At 37.3% G+C, this 27,730-nt stretch overlaps 2 protein-coding genes across 2 annotated transcripts; one reads left to right on the top strand and one right to left on the bottom strand.

Annotated features, from left to right (window-relative positions):
* Positions 1-10,508: 10,508 nt before the first annotated feature.
* LOC115967654 (costars family protein) lies at positions 10,509-13,644 on the top strand. Its single transcript, XM_031086795.1, has 2 exons — positions 10,509-10,784; positions 13,157-13,644. The coding sequence occupies exons 1-2, from the start codon at positions 10,704-10,706 to the stop codon at positions 13,358-13,360; spliced, it is 285 nt and encodes a 94-aa protein (XP_030942655.1). The 5' UTR covers positions 10,509-10,703; the 3' UTR covers positions 13,361-13,644.
* A 241-nt stretch (positions 13,645-13,885) lies between these two features.
* On the bottom strand, positions 13,886-22,093 carry LOC115967653 (KH domain-containing protein HEN4). The gene is made up of 7 exons (XM_031086794.1): positions 21,296-22,093; positions 17,925-18,368; positions 17,531-17,806; positions 15,928-16,278; positions 15,764-15,846; positions 14,970-15,081; positions 13,886-14,287 (listed from the first exon to the last, which is right to left on the bottom strand). Exons 1-7 carry the CDS (start codon positions 21,977-21,979, stop codon positions 14,150-14,152), a joined length of 2,088 nt encoding a protein of 695 aa, XP_030942654.1. The 5' UTR covers positions 21,980-22,093; the 3' UTR covers positions 13,886-14,149.
* Between the last annotated feature and the right edge of the window lie 5,637 nt (positions 22,094-27,730).

Here is a 27,730-nt window from a genome sequence, read left to right as displayed (position 1 = left end):
TCTAGGTACCCTAAAGTTAGACTAATTCAATGCCTCCCCGACTCAAATAAAGGCCTAAAAAAGGATTTCTGATCATCTTAGGGGAGTGGCATGATGGCCTCCCCTGCCCAACGAGAGAGGGGAAACTACGTAGGGCTTTAGGTCTAGGTTTCTTATTTTGGAATCATTTTCTTTCTCATATTTTTTATTTGTATCGATATAGGAATTTTCCTTTGACTTGTTCTTCTTTTTTTTGCTAACAATGTTTATCTCTCTTTTTTGATGGGTTTGCAAATTCGAATGTCACTGTACCAAACTTCAATCTAGTAAATCAATCAAGCTTCGACCAGATTTTAAAGGTCGAGGTATTCATCCACAGCAACGACCAGCTTCGTGCAACACATCTGATCCTCGGCTACGATCCAATCTCCAAAGCCTTCCAGATGCCCAAATGTGTCATCAAGGCAAAGGACCCCCGTCTACATTGAATCAGTTTAGCAGTTTCGGGCTTTCTCACCACTGGTCCCGTCCCAAGGGGCGTCCACATTACAACTCCCATACTTGAAGGCATACCAAAAGTAGGAGCCTCATCTTCCCGTCCAATCATCAAGGAAGAGAAAGAAGAAAAAGAAGAAGAAGAAGAAAGAATAGTCGAAGTGTCCAATTCAAAGGACGACATTGACGTCTTCAATCAGCCCTTGTCTCCAGAAGCTCCTGTTGGTGACCTCGGTGATCCTTTCCCTGTACAAACAGATCATGCTCAAGAAGGGGCTGCCATCCCAGCAGACATGGGAATCCAAAGAAAACAAAGGACTGGCCTGCTGGAGGTGATGGAGTCCTCAGTTGGGTGCAAAGCACCAGAGAAGCCTTCCCAGGCCAAACTTCCTCCCCTTCCCCCAATTCAGCCTGCTAATCATAAACGAAAAAGGGAACAGAGGGGGCAAGAAGTAGTGGAAGGGGGGAAGGGCCCACAGACTAAGAAGACTGTGACCCCCAAAGGAGCCAAACAACCCAAGTTGACTCAAACCCAGGCAGATAAGAGAGGCGAGTCCTCAATGGCAGTCCCTGCTTGGACCCCAGCCATGATACTGGATGGGGCCCTTCTACTAGCTAATGCCTCAATCAGAAATTTCCAAGGTGGAGCGGCTGGCTATGTGGCTGATGCCACTGAGCAAGCCTTACTCCTTCTTGCAGATATGGCCGACCTTCGAGAAATGAGGAAACATGAGGTTTTCCTTAGTCTAAAAAAGGACCTTGCCCTAGTAAGTTCCATGAATATATCTCTATTTCTATCACCATAGCAATTACTTCTTCGTACTTATATATATATATATATATATATATATTTATATTGTTTCTTGTTGTGGCCTTCCCCTTTTTTATAGGCTGTTCAGGCAGCCCACAGGGCTGAAGAGATAGTCATCAACTCCCACAGGCTAGCCAAGGATGAAGAGAATAGGTGCATTGCTGCTGTGAAGGCCTTTGAGATAGCTGAAAAGAAGTCTCAAGACCTCACAACTAAGCTAGCAAAGGCCGACCATGCCTAGAAGAGCACCAAGTCTGCCTTGAACGTGGTAGAGAGGCAGGCCGAGAGTCAAAGGTTGATAACAGCCTTGGACAAAAAACTGAAAAAGGCTAAGAAGGCTAAAGAACAAGCTGAACAGGAGGGCTACGATATAAGGGTTGCTGAGACCGAGGATGCCCTAAGGGCTGAGGTCGTAGGGGTATGTAAACATTACTGCCTCCAAGTGTGGAATGAGGCTCTTAACCAGGCTGGGGTTGAGGCCTCCTCTACCCTTAGGAGAGCAGAGAATGTGTACTACCCCCTAGCCCTTTGCACCTCTATCCCTCCGAGCTCTAAGGCCAGCTTGGTCACCTCGAAGGTAGAAGAAGGCTAGGCAAGCCCCTCCAAGGCCCTCTCCTTATCCCACACTTCTCCTCAGGAAGCGATGCAGGCCAAGGACCCTAAAAAAGCAGCAGAGACTAACAAGGAAAACACTCAGGATGCTGCTCAGCTGTCAGTGGCCCCAAGTGACCCTTCAAAGGAAAAAGAGGCTCCCAAGAACATGGAGATTGTGCTAGCTACTCTTCCAATACCTCCAAAGGAAGACCCCAAAGGCAAAGGCCCAGCCTTTACCACGACAACCTCTACTCAGCCACCAAAAAACCCTAAGGACAAGCTTGTAATAAAGATGAAATCTTAGATAGCTTGTGTGTGTGTGTGTGTGGTTTTTTTTTTTTTTTTTTTTTTTTTTTTTTTTTTACAGTTGTATTAGATCTTTTTTTTAACCTATTTGCCTTTTTAGAGGCTTAATATTAAGGAAACTTGCAAATTTCTCTTTTATACTTGTAATGTTTATACTGGATCTTAGCTTGATTTTTGTTTTACTCAATACTTAAAAAGAAACAAAATAATGAGGTACAAATTCCACCTATTTATCTACGCAAGTGATAGAATAGCTACCTCGTCTCTTATGGCCATTAGCAAAATGAGTTGAACTTACCAAGTCCATCATCTCGGCAAAACATAATTCTAACCTTAACTGCATATACAATAATGTAGCCCACCTACAGGTTTAAACCTCCTTGATCCCATTATGTTCAGTAAATTTAAAGGACAAGATGGATTATTTATTTTTAAGCAGATGCAGGTATGCCTGCAAATACTTTATGTGATGTTCATGGGCATCCATTGGGGTATGTTATTATTATATAAATCCCTATCATTCAGGATGGCTGATCTCATCAGACACTTAAACAATTAATAGAAATAGCTAACTTACTTAAGATAGGTGGTCCAAGGATCCAAGCATGATCAAGTTTTGTTTGATACTTAGGAAAATGTTGTAAAGTATCAATTTACCCAAGGCATGTGGTTTGAGGAGCCAGGCATAGCTAAGGTTTTGTTTAATACTTAGATAGATGTCAGTAAATATTAATTTACTCAAAGCGTGTGGTCCATGAAGTCAAGCATAGCTAAGGTTCTATTTAATACTTAGATAGATGTCAGTAAGTATTAATTTACCCAAAGCATGTGGTCTAAGGAGCCAGCATAACTTCGGTTCTGTTTAATACTTAGATAGATGTCAGTAAGTATTATTTTACCCAAAGCATGTGGTCCGAGGAGCCAGGAATAGCTAAGGTTCTATTTAATACTTAGATAGATGTCAGTAAGTATAAATTTATCCAAAGCATGTGGTCCGAGAAGTCAGGCATAGCTAAGGTTTTGTTTAATACTTAGATAGATGTCAGTAAGTATTAATCTACCCAAAGCATGTCATCGGAGGAGCCAGGCATAGCAAAAGTTCTGTTTAATACTTAGAAAAATGTCAATAAAGTATCAATTTACCCAAAGCATGTGGTCCAAAGAATCAGGCATAGCTAAGGTTCTGTTTAATACTTTACAAATAGTGAAACGCATGACAAATAATATGATAAACCAAAAATATGGCAAAGATTGCTTTCATTAATAATAATACCTTCTCAGATTGTTTACATTCCAGGGACGGAGTATAGTATTTTCATCTAGATCTTTCAGATAATATGCACCTATTCCTACCACTGAAGTGATGCAATATGGTCCTTCCCAATTAGGCCCCAGCTTTCCCCAAGTTGGGGTCTTAGCAGTACCCAAAACTTTTCTTAACACCAAGTCTCTTGGTGCTAATAGTCTTAGCTTCATGTTGGTATCATACCCTTGTTTGAGCTTGTGTTGATAATAGGCCAATTAAACCATTGCATTTTCTCTCCGTTCCTCAATTAAGTCTAAGCTCTTCCCTAATAGCTCATCATTGTTGCTCGGAGTGAAGGAACTCGTTCTCAGCGTTGCGAATCCAGTCTCCAAAGGAATGACAGCCTCGGTCGCATACATCATTGAAAAGGGCGTCTCTCCTATTGACCTGCGAGGCGTAGTCCGATATGTCCAAAGGACGTGTGACAACTCTTCCACCCATTTTCCCTTCACATCATCTAACCTCTTCTTGAGTCCGTTCACTATGGCCTTATTGACAGCCTTAGCCTGTCTATTCCCTTGGGAGTAAGCCAGGGTGGAATATCTATTTGTAATTCCCAGGTCATAACAGTATCTCCTGAAGGCCTTAATATCAAACTGAAGGATATTATCCGAGATGAGGGTGTGAGGGATGCCAAATCGAGTAACAATATTTTCCAAACAAATCTTTTAGCATCTACATCCTTGATGTTAGCCAATGGTTCAACTTCAACCCACTTGGTGAAGTAATTTATGCCGACCAGTAGATACCTTTTATTTCCTGCTGCTCTAGGGAAAGGACCTACAATATCCACGCCCCATTGAGCAAATGACCAAGGGCTAGATTGAGGATTAAGGACTCCTCCCAGTTAGTGAATGTTTGGTGTAAATTTTTGGCATTGGTCACACTTCTTAACATATTCCTATGCTTCCTTGTGCATACCTGGCCATCAGTACCCCTGAGTGAGGGTTTGGTGAGACAAAGATCTACCTCTCGTATGGCTTCCACAAATTCCCTCATGTAACTCCTCATGGAGTAGCTCTGATGCTTCAGGATGTACGCACAACAAGTATGGCCCTGAAAAGGAGCGTTTGTATAACTTTTAGTCCTCAGACAACCAAAACTGAGGAGCCTTTCTTTGCACCTTTTCCGCTTCTGACTTCTCCTCAGGTAAGATGTCCTCCTTAAGGAATAGTACTATAGGATCCATCCAGCTCGGCCCTACCCTAATTTGATGGATCTGGACCATATCTTTTCTCACCACAGTAGGCTTGCACAAGTCCTCAACAAGTATGACCCAAGGCAAATCTTGTGCCAAGGAGGTGGCAATAGTAGCTAGGGAATCTATATGTGTGTTTCCACTTCTATGGATATGTATCAAACTAAAAGATTCAAACCCTGACTACAAGTGCTTAACTTGACTTAAATATTCTTGCATTCTCACATCCCTGGCTTCTAACTCCCCCTTCACTTGGCCTACGACCAATCTTGAATCTGAGAATATCTCTATTGTCTTTCCACCCATTTTTTGCACTATGGCCATTCCCACAAATAGAGCCTCATATTCAGCCTCATTATTTTTGGTCGAGAAATCCATTCTTAATGATTTCTCAATAGTAATCTTCTCGGGCGATACTAGAACTAGCCCCACTCCAGATCCCCTCTGATTTACTGCACCATCAACGTATACTCTCCAGGATAAAGGATCTTGTAGGGAGATCATGCCAACTGATTTTCCATCCATGCCATGCTTCTCTGCTTCTACTTCCAATGGGGATTCAGCAAACTCGGCTACTAGATCTGTGAGGATTTGACCCTTGACAGAGGTACGAGACATGTATTTGATGTCAAAAGCTCCTAGGATTGTGCCCCATTTAGCAATCCTCCCCTTGTAATCAGCACTTCGGAGCAAAGCTTTGAGTGAAAGCTAAGTTAGGACAACAACTTTGTGTGCCTGGAAGTAATGAGGGAGTTTACGTGTAGCATGTACCACCGCCAAAATGGCCTCCTCCAATGGTAGATAACGGACCTCGGCCTCATATAGTGACTTGCTCACATAATAAACTGGCCTTTGTATGCCGCTATCAACTCGTACCAACACCAAGCTTACAACATGGGGGCCATAGCAATATAAGCAAACAAAACCTCATCCACCTCAGAACTGGACATGATAGGTGGCCGAGAGAGATATTCCTTAAGCTACTAAAAGGCCAAAGCACACTTCTCGGTCCACTCAAATCTCTTTCACTTATTCATCAACAGGAAGAAGGGTCTGCATCTATCCGCTGACCGAGAGATAAACCGATTCAAAGCAGCAGTCATTTCGGTTAGCTTCTGGACTTCCTTGGGATTTCGAGGTGGTTGTAAACTATTAATTGCCTTAATCTGATCAAGGGTTAACCTCAATTCCCCGGTGAGTTACCATGTAGCCTAGAAACTTGCCTGATCCCACACCAAAAGAGCATTTGGAAGCATTAAGGCGCAACTTGTGTTTCCTCAAAATTTCAAAAATGTTCTCGAGGTCTCCCATATGCTCGAACACCACCTTACTCTTCACCACCATATCATCTATATAGATCTCAATACTCTTGCCCAACTGTGATTTAAACATCCTAGTCATCATCCTTTGATAGGTAGATATTACATTTTTCAAACCAAAGGGCATCACTTTGTAGTGGTAGCTTTTAGTGGGAGTGACAAAAACTGTCTTTTCCTGATCACCCAAGGCTAGTGGTATCCGTGAAAGGCATCTAAGAAGCTCATTTGAGGATGGCCTATAATTGCATCCACCAGTTGGTCTATCCTAGGCATAGGGAAAGGATCTTTTGGGCAAGCCTTATTTAGATTTGTGAAGTCCACACACACTCGCCACTTCTCATTCTTCTTCTTCACTACCACAGTATTTGCTAGCCACTCAGGGTAAAATACCTCCTTGATAGCCTCTGCCTACTTAAGCTTCATCACCTTGTCTCTGACAGCATCAAAATGATCTTTAGATGTGCACCGAGGTGGTTGCTTTTTAAGGGTGACAGATGGATTAACATTTAAATGATGGCAGATAAAGCTCGGATCCACCCCTGGGGCTTCATAAGCATTCCATGCGAACATATCAACATTTCTCTTAAGAAACTCTATTAGCTCTTCCTTCTCTTGAAGAGGCAGCTGAGCTCTGATCTGAAAGAACTTTTCTAGATCATCACCAACAACAACCGTTTCTAAATCTTCACATTTCGCCACCTCAACTGATCCATTGACAAGCAACACCGGAGCTTTTGATTACTATAAGCCTTTTTTAGTAGAGGTTGAGGACTCAGCTTCGGGCTGATGTAAGATGGCAGCCACCAAGCACTACCTAACCATGGACTAACTCCCAACAATCTCTTTAATCTAGCCCTCCAATGGATATTTCACCTTCTAGTACAGAGTAGAAGAGATGGCTCCTAGGGCATGAAGTCAAGGCCTAGCCACAATGGTTGTGTAGGGGAATAAGTGTCCACCACGATGAAGTCCGCATCCACCATGATGAAGTCCACCTCCACCACTTCTGAACCAGCCTACACGAGCAGTCTAATCTGACCCCTCAGAATGACAACCTTCCCATTAAAACTCACCAAAGGAGAATCGTAAGTTGTTAAGTCCTTGAGTCTCAAGTTCAGCCCCCTGTACAAGTCGGGGTACATAATCTCAGCACCACTATCTTGGTCCACCATCACCCTCTTCACGTCATACCCCCCAATCTTGAGCGTGACCCCCAAAGCATCATCATAGGGCTGTATGGTTCTAATCTTATCTGCAACCAAAAAACTTAGTGCCGGTTGGATATCCATTCTAGCCCTCTTTGACTCCGGATTAGTGTCCTCAGCGGATAGCCGAGCCACAGACATCACTCTGAAGGAACAAGAACCGGTCCTCCCTGGAGTAGCAAAGATGACATTTATCGTTCCCAAAGGAGGTCTTGAAGAAGCATCTCTCTGAGGTTCTGAATTTGCTTGACCCTACAGACCACTGAAATGATGCAAAAACTCCTTCAATTTTCCTTCTCGAACCAGCTAGTCCAGATGATCCCACAAATTTTTACAATCCTCCGTAGTATGTCCCTAGTCCTGGTGGTACTGGTAATAAAGGCTCTGATTGCGTCTCATGGGATTTCCTGCCATCTTATTTGGCCATTTGAAGAACAGCTCATTTTTTATCTTCTTCCAAACCTGGTGCACCGGTTCTTAGAACACCACATTAACCACCTGAGTATTGGCAGGCCCTGGCTGTCTAGCAAAGTCTTTCCAAGGTCAGTTGTTATTGTACCGGTCCGACCTGAAATCCCTCCTCTCTTGAGGAATAACCTTAGCCTTTCATTTCTCCTGCTACTAGTCTTCCTCAACCCTCTTATACTTGTCAACCTGGTCCATAAGTTGGCGCACACTGGTGACAGGTTTTCCCATCAAAGACTTCCTTAAACCATGCTCGGTTGGGAAGCCGATCTTGAAAGTACTGATAGCCACTTCATCAAAGTCACCATCTATCTCATTGAACATCTTCCAGTATTTGTCCGAGTATGTTTTCAAGGTTTCCCCCTTTTGTAAGGATAAGGACAGTAGGGAATCCAAAGGCCGAGAAACCCTACTACAAGTAATAAAATGAGAGCCAAATGCCCAGGTGAGCTCCTTGAAAGAATCTATGGAACCCCCCCCCCCCCTAAGCCATCAAACCATCTCATTGCCATGGGTCCCAAACTGGATAGGAATACCTTGCACATCAAGGCTTCGTTCTTGGAATGGATAGCCATTCTCTGGTTAAAATGGCTCACATGCTCCACAGGATCCGTTTGACCATTGTAGATGGTGAACGTTGGCTGATTGAATCGCCGAGGAAGTCTTACCCCTTCAATCTTGTGCATGAAAGGTGACTTGGAAATCTGATTCAACACCTTGCTCATAGTGTCATTTCCCAGGCCTTTGTGAGGCGAGCTCTTATACCTACATTCGCAATGGTGCTCCTCATCGTAGGAGAAAGACTCGCTAGATAGGGTTCTTGACCTTTGTCTATAACTAGCATCATCTTCATCATCAGAGGAAACATCAGAGTTGGAGGGGGTTCGCTTTCGCCATGCATGGCGTAACTTCTTTTTTAAATGGTCAATCTCCAGTTGCATGGCTCTGTTATTCTACTCTTGAGAGACGTGACTTCCAACTCGAGAGTGACTTCTACTTGTATGTGTAGTGTGCACGCTACCATCTCGATCTCTCCTGTGTTCCAGATTCAGGAAATCATCTTATCGTTGGGACCCCGTGGACTCTTGCTTATAGGGACCTGATCCTACCATAGTTAACTATTGCACTCACTATTACACAATTTCTTCCCACAGATGGCGTCAATTGTAAGAGTGCCTTTTGGATCCTTAGCCCAAGGTATGATTGGATCCAAGCCCAATACAATGAATTTATAGAGAGTGGGTTGGAAAACTAGACTCTAATGAATGACTTAACAGGTAGAATGGATTTTAAAAGATAATCAAACAGAAATAGACTGGATTTCTCTAAGTAAATTTGTCCTCGGTACAATCCGAGGAGGTATATTCTAGTATATATTGATTGAAAATGGTTACAGATATGGTTCAATCTGCTACAGTGCTTTCTCATACAAATTTCCGAACCCCTTCTCTTAGGGTCTCCATTCCATTTTATACTATCTTCCCTTAGCATCCCTACCCTCCACGTGCAAATCAGATCTCTAGGGTTGGTTCTTGTCCCATCAGCACCTCCCTAAAGTCTTTGGGTAGTAGCTGAAAGGCTGAGAATTACTGTTCAGGGATCATTAATGCAGCTAGAGAGTTGTGGTATATTTAATGTGATAGTAGCAGCTTTTCCCAAGATATTTGTAGCTTTCCTATGTCATGTCCCTTCTTGATGTTTATCCTTACCCATGGAACGGTCTGGAATGTTGCTCTTGACGGTAGTACACTTCCTCTTACCTCGACTTTACTCTGTCGAGATGACGCTCCTCCTCCGACCTTTGCCAAGCGATCCTGATTGGATTTTACCCCTTTACCTACTACCACTGACCCTCATGCAAGTAATTATTCGTCCTCGAACTAGTTACGTCCTCAGATTGGGCCCCTGGCCCAATACATGTGTAGAGATGTACTCCTGGGCTTTTCTCCCCCACATATATATAAATAAACTTTTTTTATCATATCTATTTGAGGGTAAGGCTATTTACAAATCATCTCTCCTATAAACATTGCAAAAGTGAGAGTTTTGTAAATTGAACTAGTTCTATAATATCAATTTTGTAAATTGTAATTTTTTTTCTTCCCCAAACACTTACTTTGTGTCACTCTTAAGAATTCTTACAATTCTCCCTCACATTTTTTATTTCATTTTTCATCATTAATGTCAAAATCCCATTAGATACAAAATACCTCTAACTTGTCTAGTCTAGACATAACCCATTCTTGTCCTATGCAAATTTTTTCCACCTTAAAAAAAGGATAAGACACTCATGATCCAACCCACCTCATCAGACCCATTGCCATCTCTTTTCTTTCTTTTTTTTTTTTTTTTTTTTTTTTTTGAGAAAGAGTATTTCAACATATGGTGTCTACTCCTGATGATAGCTCTTTATCATCAGACCAAGACACCAATCGATTTTTGATGTAAACGGGGATTGAACCCCAATTCTTTTATTCAACTATCAGAAATTTTACCAGTTGAGCTAACTAGTGAATGAGGTGTTCATTAAAATATCATTTATCCCATTTCATCCCCTTCTATTCTTTTCCTTTATGGCTGTTAATATCCCAAACTATATGATTGGTTTTAGTTGTTTATCGTATTTTGAAAATGAAAATTCTAGAGTTACAAGCTATTTTAAAATATTTTTCATAAATTGTTGACATAATGAATGGTTATTAGTAAGTAAAAAATGATATTAGCAGTGAGATCAGATAAAAACTTGTAAGATTTTGGTACAACATCCGTTTGTAAAATTGTTATAAATAGTAGGTAGATTAATATATAGCAATACTCCAAAAGGAGAGTAACATAGACAAATATAAATCTGATTCTCTAGATTTGGCACAAAGTCCAATCCAACAAATATAGGCCACATCCCCTTCCTCGTATTACCAATCTACCATGGTTTGTTGCATCACTCATAAATCATAATAGTGTATAAATAAATAAATCTCAAAAAAATAGTCAGAGAGCAAAAACATTTTGAAAAAAAACAGAAACCATGAACGTAGAAGAAGAAGTTGAGCGACTCAAAGAAGAAATCAAGAGGCTTGGCAAGCTCCAAGACGATGGTTCTTACAAGGTCTATACACTCTTCTCTCTCAGTTTTCTTCATTTCCTTTCCAACACTCTCTTAGATTTTGACCTTCTTTTTTCTCTTTCTTTCTATATATGAATATATTTGTATTAGACCCAGATCGAGAATATCTATATATATATAGGCTGACATGACATGAATTGCATGGTGTTTGAATTTCTGACAACTGATCATGTGATTTTGATCTGGATCTAGATTGTTTGGACCATGTCAATGGCTGATCTGTAATATGTAGCTCATTTTTGGTAGCTTATCAGCCTTATCCATATGGGAGATCTAACAGTGTCTGTGTTCCTTTGGTTTCTTTCATGGGAATGTCAAAAAATTGTACAGTTTGAAGTTGAAACATCAGTATTTCTACTAGTTCTTGGCTAATTTCTACTGGATCTCCAAGCTTTTGTGTTGTTGGGTTATGTCAAATTCTGGTATCTGATCGGATTGCCTCATATCTTTATATATCTATAACACACACACACACACACACACATTCTGGCAATTAAAGGTGTTTATTTCTCAAATTTAAAATTTGTATACTTTTTCGATAGTTTTCTTTACTAATGTAATGAAAATAGAAAATGATCATCTTTATTTGAAATGAATCCATTTCATGGTTTAGATTAGATATTACAAATCTAAAGAGACATTTAGTACTATGTCATTTAAAAGTTTTGACAGTCTGTATAATGTATATACTTCTTTGTATATTTTGTAGAAGTACTAGTGCGATACTATATATGTAATCTATAAGATAAGGAATTTGAATGAAATGCTAGTTAACACAGAAAAAGACAATGCACTTTGTTCAAGTGTTGGTGGTTATTAAGGATGATAGTGTGGGCTTTTTAGTTGACTACTTTGGTGCTTCATTTTTAGAATGTGAGGCAAAAAACCAACTTGGAAATGGTTGATCATGCTTTCATTTATTGTACCTAAATGTCAAGTGGATTAGGTTGTGAATTCGTTTCTTTACATGCCTAGGCTAGGCAACATCTAAGAAAATTGGCAGACATTTTGTGGTAATGAACTAGATTGCTATGTGCTTAAGGACTCCTTTGTTGGAGTTGGGTTTGAATATTGCCTGTTTTGATTTGTTTTTCCTCGTTATGACTGTTTGATTTCTTGCCGTGTTCTTCATGTTGGTAACACCATAAATCATATATCCTTTTGGACAACAAAAATTTAACTGCAAGTAACTTGAAGTGATCATATTTTTAGTGCAAAGCTGGAGACTTTCATTTTTCTTTCATGTTTTCCCTTTTGATATGCAGTCTTTGAATAGCAAATGATTTATTGAAGATATAACTTACTTGATATCCTGCTCATTCTACATACCTCCTTTGACCTGTTACCTTGCAAAACCTGCCAACTGCAATGTGAATTCTTAATATCTTATTACCTGAAGAAAAGAAAATGAGCTTTGAGAATGTCTCTAGCAACCTACTTAAATGCCCATCAGAAGTTTGTAGAGTGCAAAAACCACTGCCCCCTTACCCTTCCACAATCGGTGCCTTTCCAATTTGATTAAGCCAATATCAGCATATAAAACTCTGCCACTGCCATCCATGGTTTCTATTCCATATTATTTCTATTATAGTCCGCTCGTTTTGTTTTCTAAAGTTTATAATTTTTTTTTTTTTTTGTAAATATTCTATATATTGTCTCTCATCAAAAGAGATTTAATATAGTTTAAATTCTTGAATTATTTTAAACAATCCAAAATTTCCACAGTGAACTTGCTAACATAAACTACTAATCCTTCTAGATCATTGATGTGTTGGTAAACTTAAGGTATAAAGCAAATAGAGAAGGTAGATTGCTCACCTTCTAATTCCATGTTTGCAGTTTTAACAAATTGTTGAATTACTCTTTATTTATTCTATTTTTAAGTCAGAAGGTTAAATTTCTGCATATAAATGCTTTAAAGAGACTGGAGTCTTTTATCCCCCTGCATAAAAAGATGGATTCTTCTAATTATCAACCAGATGGACTTTTATTTGCTCAATACCTTTGTTAAAGTAAAATAATTGGCTACCTTTGAAGAAAAAGTGAAGAGTGATAATCTGCAATGCCTGCAAGTGCATGTGTGCTTGTGCTTGTGTATATACATTAACACATTGTATGAATGCTTTGAGATATTAAGAGTATATTGTTCAAAATTCCTGTCAATAATTTGGTTTGATGGATTCCTTTTTCTGCAGCTGACATTATTTGCTGATAATGTTTTCTCCCCATCTGACTCTGCTATATATGACCTTTTACTTCATTCTAAAGCATATATTAATGTCAGGAATTACCACTTCAATCTGTTAATTTTTTTTCTTGTTCTCTAATGCAAAATTTCGGTTTGTCTCTGGTAGGTTACATTTGGCGTATTGTTTAATGATGATAAGTGTGCAAACATATTCGAAGCACTCGTGGGTACACTAAGAGCAGCAAAGAAGAGGAAATTTTTGACATATGATGGGGAGCTACTGCTGCAAGGAGTCCACGACAACGTGGAAATCATACTCAAACCTGCCCCGGCTGCTGTGGCAGCAGCAACTAGTGCAGTTGTCACTTAAAAATGTGTGCTATTACTCATCAGATCTCCTTGTGTGCCATTACTCATCAGATCTCGTTTTGAAGTTAATCGTGATGTACTGCTCTATGATGTATCCTACTTCTGATATTATGTTTGTTGTCCTTTATTTCTATGTCACGAATTTGAGCTCAGAAGAGGAAAATCCATGTAATATGTATGTCTTTTCCTACAAGGTACCATACTATGTACAATATGAAGGGTATGAACTCTCTTCAGTTATTAATATATGCATCTGGACATTAAGATACGTTCAGGACTTGACCATGCAGGTTAGTTTGAATCATGGGAAAGATCAAGCCATAGGAATTGATGTATTTTCGTGTTGGGTGCGAAATTGTTAAGGATCTTCATTTAAAGATCATACAGCTTGGATCTAATAATGAAAACTCCGCAATGAAATTTGGTTATTTTACAAAACCTTAAGCAGCTACAACGACGTAATGCAAACCCAAGCCTAAGATTTAGGACAAAGCCTTTTTCTGGGGTGAAAGATTTAGGACAAGGCTTTGAAAAATAGAAATGTGGCTCAAACATTTTGTCTTTATCTGTTCTTAAAATATGGATCAGCAAAGGGGAATAATTACTCACTATAAAATACACCAGCCAACAATTAGAGCCAAAATGACATGATTGGCATAAATAGAAGGGATGAATCTTCCTAATTTAATGTACACATTTTGACAAAAAAGAAAGAAAAAAAAAACAACTAATACAAGCAACAAACTGGAGTTGTGTACTCCGAGAAACACTATGAACTGAGGATTATTTGTTATGATGATCCTGTGAGAATGAATGCATGGAGGAGACTTTGAGCTGCCTGGGTTTCATCGGGTGTCCCAGATATGACGACAATCCTGTCACTTGTTCCAGAAAGAGTTTCATGCACTATGACCTTGGCACCCGATATCTGGTAAGAGAACACCCAGAAAGTAAGTACAAGGTTCTAAGAATAGATCCCAGAGATTATTAAATATTAAACACTGGTAGCAACCATGGTATGCAAGCATCAGAAAAAGTGCAGCTTGGGATTCCACGAAAACAAGAATAGGAAAGAAATAGGAGGACCACCCCCGGGGGGGGGCCGGTGGTGGTGGTGTGGTTGGTGGTGAGAGTAGGTGTGGTTGGTGGTGAGAGTAGAAAAAGCAAAACTAGTCCAAACAACAAAGCTTTCCAGCGAGTAAAGTCAGTATTCTCTTAATCCTTTAAAAACTAAGATTCATCATCACTCCAACCCCTCACCCCTTTGTTCAGAGTGAGAGAGAGGGAGAGAAGGATTTTAAGGTTGTAAACTGTGTTTTAGCAGCCACTTCAGTACATTCCCAGAGTTTTGAAATAATTCATTCTCAAGAATAAATCAAGGGCAACTTTTGGGGCCAAGAGCATTGTTATTTAATTAGCACCTCTTGGTATTTCCAATTAAGACGTCCAGGGTTCAAAATCCTCTTTCCCCATTGTAACTATCAAATTATCCACACACACACACACACAAAAAAAGGCAACTTTTGGGAAGCTTAAACATGGGCATTCACAATTAATGCCAACATGGAAGTAGTGCTGCGAAAGTTTTCAAATGAAAGTGTGTGGATTACCTGTCTCAAACGATTCAGATTACTACCATTCTCGCCATATATGGAACCAATTACATCCTCAGGAACCATGATCTCCACGGTTGTATTTGTCACTATAGCAGATTTGCTTCCACTGCAAACACCAAATGAAAGTGTCACAAACTAATAAAAGGGCATACAATTACAAAGTTTAGACATTCTAAATCTTTTATGCTCTGCTCTTTTCTCCTTTCCATTAGAAGGTACATGGACAGGGTAGGTGTATCATTGCAGGTACATGCAATGATGCTATGGAAGCTGCTAGTGTATGATCACATCTTATATGCTAGTCACGATTTATTATTTCAGTGTACTAGAAAATATGGGCTTTACATGATTCATTATGCGTCAACTATAACTCTGCACGGCATGCAAAAGGTCCCAGCCACAGAACAGATACAACTGTGCATATAGTGAATTTAACTGATATTTAGGTAGAAGACGTGAGAATGCATATAAGATAATAAGGCACAACAGCATCAGAGTTGATCATAAATTAACACTCATCATTGTTTAAATTTTAACTTGAACAGGATATTTCATTAACTCTGCAGATCTCATTCAACACTTCATAGTGCAATATCATTGGATGTAATAATAACCAAGTCTTATTCGTAACAAGCAGAAGAGCTTTGCATCTGAGTGTAAATGCAAAGAACAGATGTAAACAAGAAAGCAACATGATCGAAGGACCTCAAACATATTGCTTATTTGATAATCAATTACAGCATGGATAATACTCATAAAATGCGTGCTATTTGTAGGGTATTACTGACCCGCCTAGCTCCAAGCCACCTTTAAGTGAAGTCAATCCTCTGCCAACATCAGGGTTGCTTCTTAAATTTACTCCACCTGCTGACTGCAACCAAACCCACCCGTAAGAAGTAGCAAAATTATGAGAACTTCTACACACAAAGAGAGGGAGGAAGAGAGATCTTACTTGTGATGCCCATAACCTTGGTGAAGGAGGACGATCTAAACCATGGGAAATTCCAAGATGATCCATACTTTGAGTTAAAGGAGTATGTCGACCGAGACCATGTGAAACACCAACTAAAGGATCTGTACTTTGAGTAATAGTATGTCGGCTGAGACTATGAGAGACACCAACTGATGGATGATTTCCAAGAGAGACAGGATCTCTTATTCTTCCATAGGGGCTGGTATCAGTTAATATAGAGGAACCGCCCCGTGCTCCAACATTGTTCTGTGTGCTTGAGAAAAGGTTATCTCGCAGTCTACCAGTTACATTATACAATGCATCTTGCACATTTGAAAGCTCTCCTGAAATCTGTCAAAAAAAAAAAAAAAAAATCATAAATGAGGACCTTGCTGCATTTGGAGATTATCCTATTTGACTTTGGCCACCAAAAACCAAAGTTTTTACTAAAAAATCTGAATTATTCAGTTTGCTTAAAATTTTCTTTGAAGGATGAGTACATTAAATTACAAACCCAAACATGAAATATAAAATGCAACAAACTATTAAAATCTCTATAATTTATAATATTCAATAGGACTGTACACCGCCATGTACAAGGGTGATTTTATTTGGGTTCAATAAATTTTCATTACTTATCCAACAAAAAAATAAAAATATAAAATAAAATAAAACATTGGAAAGGACTTGAAGGACAAATTTTTGGCTGCTTTAATGAAAAAATTATCATAAAATATTGCTAATTTAATATCATAAATATTGGTAAAAAAATTATTGTTTTAGGCTGGATTAAACAAAACTGTCATCAAGAATATGCTGCCAGGATTTTTTTTTTTTTTCCTTGGATGGCGTGGAGCCTCACCAAGGCAGGGCCCCATAGATACACAACCCTGCCCGCCAAAACTGGGTATCAAGTAATCAAGGGGAACTCCTAACAGGGAACGAAGCCAGGATGCAGCCAGCAATATAATCAGCAAGATCCTAAACAAACAAACTTTTGAGTCATTTACTTGTTTCTGTTCTGAAAAGTAAACACTTGAGTCATTACTTGCAAAATCCATAAAGTGTTTTTTCTATAATTCCAAGCTACAATATGAAGGAACATTTAACCATTTTTTTAAATCTGGAAGTCCCAGAATCATTTCTGCATGCTAAATATAACCCAGATTCACTCCCCTCTGGCTTCCGACCCACACCCCACCAAAAAAAAAATTCCAACCAAGCAGCAAGCATGGATCAAACACATGACCTTCAGATCTCAAATCTGACGTTCTCCCAACTGAGCTATCCCCCGCTTGGACAGAAATCCCATCCAAGGAAAAAAAAATCAATAAAATTTATTTTCCATCCTTCCATTGTACTTAACAAAAGAAGTGACTCACTGATGTAAGGGGCAGAGTTATGGCAAAATAAAAACAAATAATTCAATCCAAAATAGGATTTTGTGTTGTGTGTGGAAGCAGCCTAATTATGTATTGAATTGAGCCGTCTATTTTCTCATTGTTGAGGGCTGTTTTATTTCCTGCTAAGCAGGTTCTTTGGTTGAATGAAATATTACTTATCATCCCAAAAAAAAAGAAAAAAAGAAAGAAGTAACTCACACCTGCACCACTTGATCATTCTCTGACACACACTTTGGGACCTGTTCACCTCCAATTATTCGTATGCCAGTACCTGTAACCTTGCGCATCTCTGAAACTATTGCACCCCCTTTTCCCAACAAACAACCAACTTGGTTATGTGGGACTACAATCCTTGCATTTACAGCTGACCCCTTATTTGAGCCTGAATCTATCCCCTTCTCAATGCCTGCCTCTATAGATCTAGAGAAAACAAGAACAATTGCCTTCTGCGCTGGTGAATATCGTGAATCAGGGTTCTACACAAGACAAAACCAACCATAACACCAATTAATAATTTAATAACAAATACACCCATAAATAAGGACAGGTAAATCATGAAAGATAGAGATGAAAAAGAAACACAAACTGACAAACCTCGGATGCAGTAACGGTAATCAGTCGTTCATCACACTCAGCTATAGAAGCTCCAACACTTATACTAGCACCTGTCTCATTTTGAAGAGCCCTAACAATGGAACCCCCTTTTCCAATTACACCTCCAACCCTATCATTGGAACAAAGAATCTTAAAAGTAACATCCTGAAATAAGTTGTTTGTTTCCAGAGCAGGAACCCTGTCAATTTCTACTGACAATGGATGAATTCCTGAAGCATAACTGATTGAGCTACTTGGCATAGTGGGTAGCCCTGAGTTCCTTTGAAGAATATGATCTACACGCAGTTCAGGCAAAGTCTCACGGGCAACTGCTTCCAGAGGTTTGCTTCCAGCCATCCTTGTCTTGTCAACTGGATGACAGTCTTGCAAACGGCGGGAAACGGCAACAAGTGCTTTCTTTACAGCCAAAATATCCCCTTCTATCTGCCACAATGTTGATCCATTTTCACAACCAGAAATATAGTCTAATAATAAACAATAGAAGGGAAGCACAAGCATAGGATCAACATACATAACTGTCACTCTAGAAGCTGTACTAGAATACTCAATTATTAAAATTGAATATATATATATATATATATATTCCTGTTGGTAACTTACACATGCACCCAATGGGTTTTTGAATCAACACCCTCAACTCCCCACCCATTTTTATGAGAGAAGGAATTGCCATCTGAGCAAAGAGCCCATTGGCAAAAAATGTAATTCTTTTTTTTTTGATAGGTAAAAAAAAAAAATTACTTTTTTTGCCAATTGGCTCTTTGCTCAGATGGCAATTCCACCTCATAACCATTAATTAAAGGATAACAACTAAATACAAGCAAAATGGAAAACTAATTATGGCTTGTCATACAACAAAAGTTATTTCTTTCTTTTAAAAGTATATTTTTAGTACATTTCCTATGTACTGGGCTGTGTTCTTTTTAATAAAATTTTTATGTTACTTATCAAAAAATTTAAAAAAATAAAAAAAATAAAAAAAAAAAAGGTATATCACAAAGATTTATACCATGTTTTGAACCTGAAATGCACACAACCTCACTTTCACTCAACAAGTTCATCAGTTAGGATTTGTCTCTTTCGATTGATTAGGTTTATTGAATGCTTCTTTCTCAACAGAAAATTTTTCAAAAGGTGGCTCTATAACAGAGATTTAATTTTTCTGAAAATCATTACAATATTGTTTTTCAATATATCCTAACTGACCCATTGAAAGAATAAACTAAGTTCTCCTTCATGATTTTGATGAATTTTCAAAGCTAATTTTCCCCACTTCTAAAAAGAAATATCTTTACATACACAAAAGGAGCCTTTCAGAAAAATAATTGTCCAATTAGCCCCAAAATTCTGAGAGAACATCCATAAAAGATGGACTTTGCTTGAGTCCAGTGCTGGGCACTGACACAAAACCTGTACAAAAAGGGCCACGTGTTGCACCTGTGTCCTGTCCAGTGTATTGGAGCACTGGATGAAAGGTTTCTCCACCCATAAAAAAAATTTTTTTTTTTTTTAAGTCAACCAGAACTATAGGAGGGGCTTCACTAGACAAGAATAATTAACAGATGCCCTAAAGTTCTAGCATTTATTTCTACCTAGATAAAGCAAATCATGGTTAAAATGAAATGCCTTCAAACAATCTAATAACACTACCCAGAAATCTCAACAACTCTTTTCGCAAACCCATTCCACTAAAAGGAACCAACATCTAAACCAATGGCAATCAAAAGAGTTAGCCTGTCGATGTGTGGAGAAGCTAACAGAGTTTTTAGATTTCTTCTTGTTAGAATATTGTTAAATGAACTGCAAGGGTGGGGGGGGGGAGGGGGAGCCTTTAGAGGCACAAGATGGAAACAGATGAGGAAATTTTACTCTATAGGCACTCATCTGAATCACCATCCCACATGAAATATAATTCCACACAAGATTCCCACATTCTGTTCAATAAGATCAAAACAGTAGCCTAAGTGTGATCAACTTCTAAATAAAGTAATAAACACAATACTCTTGTCATCTGTAGTCTTACAAAACTAAGCATATGAACTTCGATTTAAAGTAACGATCACAATACTTTCGCAGCCTCAAAACACTAAGCACACCCTTAATTCCACACTTTGCTTGCAACAATTGTATGCCATGGAAATCTCCAAAATAATTTTACAATTGAACTTCACTTTTGGATATAAGATTCCCCCAACCTAGCTCTCCTTGTTACTTTGAATGAAAAGCCAAACCCTGATTCACATAATGCTCTTCTTTTCACTAAACCAAGTCTTCCAAGTAAACATACAAGATACCAATCTTTAGGGCAACTTAAATAGTATCCAATAAGAAGATATCAAAATATTGGCCGAAGTTGATTATATTGACATAATTCTACCAAGGAGATGCAATCAGTTTTCATCTTGGTTTTCACCGACATACGTCCAAATGGATACCAATAATTCCCCACCTTCACATTCCCTCCTACAGTCCTACTGGAAGGCCTTAGTACTTAATTGGTCATATACCAACATCCTAACCAAAAAAAGGTGCTAGGTGATGCAATTCTCCTTCCAACATTTTGCAATTGAACTCTCAAACAAGCTGTTATTGAACCCCCAATACGCATGAAAGAACTTAATAAGGATTATAAAAAAGAATTTAACTCTGTTGAGTAATAACAAACATAATTTTTTTTTTTTTAAAAAAAAACCCCAACGACTGAGGTAACTATAAAGGAAAGGCCAGAATATGATGCTGCCAACAAGAGCCATTCATTAAGATGAAAGATGCAATCTTTGAGATAGTACTATAACTTCAGGCAGCCACTAACAAAGCTAATAAATTCAGCAATACACAATCGCAGTGTCTAATGGCCTAAAAGTCAAACCATTCAGTAAATCATACTCAAAAAGACCTGAAGGTTCAACAACAGCACTTGAATTTGAAGGACGTTTGACAACAGCACATAAGTTTAAAGTTTACTATACTTAATTTGAAGGAATCCCACTATCAAAGTGAACAAAACAGTGACATTAGCAAAGCCTCAAGGCAAAACAACAAGAATTTGCCAATCTACTCTATGCTTTATGTTGGGGGATCACAATTTGACTCCTACAACCACTCTAAAAACAGGCCCGCGTGGCGTGACATCAAATGCCATAAAAGATTTTAGTGTGTTTTCCTCATTACTAATTGGTTTTGAGGTGGAATGACACAGCACAGGCCGACACTTTAAAATGCCATTTATCACTAACTCTACAATCAACCTAGCTCAGGAAGTCCAAAAGTTTTCAACTAAATAACCACACACCAACTAAAAAAATCAACACACATTGTAATAAAAACCCGAAAAACACGAAAAGCTATACCTCAATCATCTCGTCGGAAGGGGCGGCGCAAGCCGGCAACTTGTCGGACAAAACCCTAATTTTAGTGCCACTCTCTTTCCTAATCTTCTCCACAACCTTCCCTCCCTTCCCAATCACAGACCCAACCTGAGCCGCCTCCGCCAAAAGCCGGCACGACACGACCCCAACCCCGGCCCCGACGCCGTCACTCTCCGCCGCAACCTCCAGAATCCTCTCGAACACCTTCACCAACGCCTCTTGCGCCTTCGACACCTCCACCACCTCCTCGCCACTCCTCCCAAATGCTTCTTCCTCCTCCTCCTCCTCCTCCTCGTCTTCCTCAACTTCGCTCTCGCTCTTCTTCAAACTCAACTTGCTGCTCAGGTTCGAATTCGCCACGACCAGTATGACCCGATCCGGCGACTCGTTCGGAGCATCCTCGATTCGGATCTTGGCGCCCGTGCCCTGCTGCAGGGTCTTGATGACGTTGCCGGACTTCCCAATCACCCCGCCGATTCGCGACGCGTGGCAGAGCAGCCGGAACGCCACGTGACCAGGCGGAACGGACAGCGGCGGGTGCTTGTGCCGCTTCGAGGATCCGTTTGCCGAATTCGGGTTCGGGTCGGGCATGGTGGTGGTGGTGGAGGCGGCGTAGAGTGTGGAGTTCGGGCGTTTTGCTGGTGGAGTGAGAAAGTTACTTCCCATTATCTCAACAGTCTTTCACATATAAACACACGATTTATGCTACACACACTCTCTCTCTCCCTCTTTCTCTCTCTATATTTTGTGTTTTCTCTCTCTCTATATGTATAGGTTTTTAGGGTTTTAAATTTTTTTTTTTTTTTTTTTTTTTTTTTTTTTTTTTTTTGAAATTTGTCTGTTTGTGTGTATATAAGAGAGAGTTGCAGAGAGATGAGAACGAGAGGGGTTTTGGGGCTAAAGTGCGCGGCCGCTAAGGAAGATTAGGGTGCGCATTGCGCTTACTATCAGTGTTTGAAACGTCACCGTTATTTATGTTCACTGTTCCTTTTTTGTGTTTTTTTTCCTATTTTCAGATTTTTGTTGTTTCTTTTTTGTGGCTGTTGCTATTCTTGTGTACGACAATAATAAGTAATTAATAGGACATCTTTCTCCAAAAAAAAATTAATAGAACAAAATTTAGATACAGATGTAGTTTTGGTGTTGGTATGAGCATATTCCCTTATCTTATTTCCCTCGTCTTATATATGTGTTTGTGTTTCTCAAATAAAAAAGATACTTAGTTTTGTCGAGTCAACCCACATCGGTAAGATGTAATATTGAGAAGGGGTTTATCACTTGCTCCGCGACACTAACTGCCGCATGCAATTTTGGTGTTGACATGTGAGTGTATTCCCTTATCTCATCCCTCTTCCCCTATATATGTGTGTGTGTATGTGTGTGTTTCTCAAATAAAAAAGATACTCAGTATTGTCGAGTCATCCTTAAATTTTTTTAGTCGCTAACTCGTGTGATGCACAAGATAGTTAAATAAAAATTAAAAATATTTATTTTGCTTAAAGGTCTATGACTTGACTTTAAAAAAATGTATACCTTGAAAATGAATGAAAATAAGTAATTTTTTGTTTAATATAATAGTTTATAAAAATTCTTTTTCTTTCATATCATTGGTTTCACATAACACATCTCAGCGTAGACTATTATATGATGATGACTTCACACAATACTTAACTGCAATTAAATCTACTATCCACCACCAATATAATCTATGTTATCTTCATAGTAGATCTACAAATTGCTTTCTCATATCCTCCATCATTTAGAAGGTAACTGAAGTAATGATTGTATGTAATGTATAAATTTTATTCTTTTACAATATAAAATAATTAAAATAAAATTTAATGTTCAAGAAATTTTTTGAAATAGAATTTTAAATTTCTTAAAACTTAGTTAATAGAGTTTCTATTTTACCTAAAAGCGAACTATCACAATTAATGAGAATTTAACCATTTTTTGCAAAGAGAAGATAAACCATAGGTCCAATTTTATTTTATAGCATAGGATGTTACCGTTAGATTCATACCATGCGTAATACGTTAGTCTATTATGATAGTTCTAAATAATATCCTAATACCTATCTATATGAGTTTTCTTTTTAATGATGCCATAAAAGATGAAGTTTAATAGAAGTTATTTAAGATCCAATGTATCCAATAAATTTTTTTTTAACGTGTAATTTCAAAAGTCTTTTAATTGTAAACTCTAAAGAAAAGTATTCAGAATGATCACATCATTGATACCATATCATGATGGTTGCAAATAGCAATATTATTATTCATGATTAATAGATGAACAATGAAACTGTGAATTAACAATTTAACAAATCAAATACCAAGTTTAAACTACAACACATATACAGCAGAATCCAAATACAGGAACGTACTTCTTCTGCCATTTTCATTATTCAATCAAAACCAAAATTTCAAAGATAATTCCAATTCAGTTAAACCCAATACATACATACACATGAACGTAAATAATTCCAAAAATAAAAACACAATATCTCTCCTATATGTTAACATTAAATTTGATAAGAAAACTTTACATACCTTTTATTTTGAAGGCACTCAAAGAACCAAAATCAATGCAAGAGATTGTACAGTAGAGTGGTGTTAGAAGAATAATCCAAAAAAAAAAAAAACTATTTAAAATATAATATAGGAATGAAAAGCCAAGTTGAAATTGTAACAAATAATCCCTAAAAAATTATTTATAATATAATATAGGTTTATAGATTCCTAATCAAATTTGGTTATATAAATTTTTTTTAAGGATCAATATGTTGGTATAGTTCATTTCATATAAAATTTAAATCCTATTGAAATAAAAAATTATATATATTTGTTGAGTCTCATTTGATATAATTATAGAGTTTAAATCCTATTGAAATTATAATTTCTAATCAACGTTAATTATTAAAAAAAAAATGAAAAAAAAAAGAAGAGAAAGAAAACGTGATTGATAGACATAAGGAAATATGATAGAATTTTAATTTATTTTTAAATGTCATCAATGTAGAAATTATCAAATTAATGGAGATATATTCCGTTTTTTTGGATAGATTTATATTAATGGAGTTATTATACAGTTTGTTAGGATTATCTAAAAATTCTCTAATTAGGTAATAATATCGGTCTCCTTTAAGTATAGTGGTTGTATGGCACCAAACAACTGAATTTAAATTTTTTTTAAAAGAAATTTAATAAATTTTCTACAATTTGGTGCTATAAAATCGAAAGAATTAAATCAAATTAAAAAATATAAATAAAAAATATTGATGTGGAAAATTGTGGAGAGGTCAACCAAAAGTCAAAAGTTTTAGCTATATATATATATATATATATATTAGGATTTAGATTTGGTGCAATTAGTGTGGGTTTTTTTAGAATGGGTGAAAAAGTATAAGTAGCAAAAAAATTGAAGGTAAATTTTTTTTATTCATTTTTGTCCTAAGAGTGAGATTAAAAGTGGTTTTTTTTAGCTTTTTAGTATCAGTTTGATTTATCATTGTATGACTATTGCACTCGATATATATCCCATATGTATACATTTTTTTTTATACAATAATATATATATATATATATATATGTGTGAGATATTTGAGATACACCGTCGTACTCATTACCTAAAAGAAATTCCAAATGAGTATATATCTAAGATTTTAGTCAAAAATTAACTAAGACAATCCAAAAATGAGATGCATAAGTTAGTTTGTCGCTAGCGAAAATTCATGAAAGTTGTAGTATCTCATCAAGTCTAGCAAGTTACAGGGGCAGTTTGATGCATTTTAGGGCATTAGGCGAAAACTGATTTGAGGTTTTTTATATATTTAAGAGAAAATTACATTTTTATCACCTTTCTTTAGCTCAAAAAACGCTTTGCCTACTTGTGGTTTAAAAATTGATACTTTACCCACCTAAGGTAAGTTTTGTTTGTCTCCCGTCACCTACCTCTGTTAAAAATATGAGTAAATTTGTATTTTGACTACCCTTTTATATCTCTCTCCTCTCAAAACATAAAAAATAAAAAATCAAGAGAAAAGAAAATCTAAAAGCTAGGTTTTAATTTGGGGAAATTACACTTTACCCACCTGTGGTTGGCCCGTTTTAACAGTGCCTACCTGTGGTTTAAAAGTTGTTACTTAACCCACCTGAGATGGCCTCCATTAGACCCCTGTTACCCACCTCTGCCTTTTCACCGTTAAAAATAGGGGTAAATGTGTCTTTTTCATTATATTTGATGCCTCTCTCTTCTTTTCTCTCATTCTTCTTCTTCTTCTTCACAATAAAAACCTAGAAACCCGTGTGAACATACACCCACAGATTCGCTAGCCTTCCACTGCTAAATCCAAAAATTGACTACTTAATTCTTCATAAAACAATCACAAAATAAAATACAACAATTAAGAATAAATGGTATCCACCAGTTTGCTGAATTCTATCTTTACCCTAGGCTTTCTCTCTCTAAAACTCTAACCCCTTCTCTTTTGCTGGGTTCTCTAAATAAAATAAAATAAAAAACCCAAATTTGCAAGTAAAAAAATATAATTTGCAAAAAAAACCCCCAGCAAAGACCAGCAAGGCAACAGACGGTGGAGATCTATTCCTTTCACACATCCTTCGACTTTCGAAACCATCTCCATGGAAGAAGATCTCAAAAACAAGGTAAAGTCCGACCTAGAATTTGAACGTAATTTCTGAATGAAAAATTAAAGAAATTCACTGAAACTAGTAAATTAATCGCATTCAAAATTCACTCTTTCAGTTACAGCAATTTTTTTCTTTTCCTTTTCTTCAGTTTCTTAGTAAACAAACAGAGAATGAAAAAACAGAATTTCAATAATCTCTTTGAAATCAACTGAAGCAAGTAAACTGATCACATTTAAATTTCACTGACACAGTAACCTTTTATTCCTTTTCCTTCATTTTCTTAGGAAATAAACAGAGAATAAGGAAATAAAATTTCCAAAATCTCCCTAGAAACTTTGAAGAAAGCGACCGAAACCAGCAAACTAATCAAACTTAAATTCTCACTGAGACACACGAACTTTCTATTTTCCTTTCTTTTAGTTTCTTAGCAACCAATCAAAGAATAAAGACACTGAATTTCTGCAATCCCTCTAAAAGCTTCTATTATTATTATTTTTTTCCTTTTTTTTTCAGTAAATTATTTCCAATTCCATTAACACAAAAGAAAATTATATTTTCCTTTTGGTTTTCTCGGAAACCAAATAGAGGATTAAAAAACGAGAGATAATTTCTAGGGTTTTAGGAATTTTTTTTTTTTTTTTGGGTGTTTATTCAACATTACCTGTAAAGCGACTCTGGTGAAGTTGTGAGAGTAGATGAAATCGGCAATGGGGGCAATTTCATAATTAAATTCCAAGTCCATGGCCGAAGATCAAGTTGATATGGAAGAAATGGGTTTGGGTAAGGTAGAGAGAGGGAAAGAGCTCATTCCTTTTTTTTTTTAGGGTTCTATTTAGGTTCTAATTTTGGCTTATATAGTAAAAAGGATTTTCTAACGGAAAGGGCAGAGGTGGGTAATGGGAGTCTAACGGAGGCTACCTCAGGTGGGTTAAGTGACAACTTTTAAATCACAGGTAGGCACTATTAAAACGGGCCAAACCACAGGTGGGTAAAGTACAATTTCCCCTTTTAATTTTTACAAAACCTAGTTTTTAGATATTCTTTTTTCTTGATTTTTTAGTTTTTTTATGTTTGAGATGACAAAAGCATAAAATGATAGCAAAAATACAAATTTACTCATATTTTAAACAGATGTGAGGTGGGTAATGAGAGACAAATGGAGCTTAATTTAGGTGGATAAAGTGCCAATTTTTGAACCATAGGTAGGCAAAGTGTTTTTCGAAAAAACCACAGATGGGTAAAGTGTAATTTCCCTTATATTTAAATATGACATTTTAAAAAAATTAAATATTAATTAAACTCTATTATTTTGTTTTAGACGCAAAATTACAAATTAATCATATAGAATTTTTTTCTGAGAAAATCTATAGTCACAAAAAATTTGACTAAAATTTTCACACCTATTGATGTGGCATATTGGTAGTGGCAAGTAAAAAAAATGATGTTAGTAATGGATTTAGATGAAAACTAGTAAAAGTTTGTCAACTCAGCTATTGTGAAATTTTTGTGTATAGTTTTTTTTTTTTTTTTTTTTTTTTTATAGAAATATTCACAACATTTTCAGAATAAATCCTAGGTTTGTTATTAGTTCTAATTTGAATCCACCACTAAAATTACTTTTTTACTCATTAACAATAACTAATAACAAACTACCACTTAAGATTTGTTGCAAAAATGTTGTAGATGTAGCATATCTCTTTCTCTCTCTCTCTTTCCCTCCCTGTTTTTCATTTGATGAAAAAAATATCAATTTATTTATTGTCTAATA

The sequence above is a fragment of the Quercus lobata genome, chromosome 11 (assembly GCF_001633185.2).
Source record: "Quercus lobata isolate SW786 chromosome 11, ValleyOak3.0 Primary Assembly, whole genome shotgun sequence".
Lineage (NCBI taxonomy): Eukaryota > Viridiplantae > Streptophyta > Magnoliopsida > Fagales > Fagaceae > Quercus > Quercus lobata.
The sequence above is the reverse complement of the archived record's forward strand: the minus strand, read 5'-3'. Positions and strand labels throughout refer to the sequence as shown.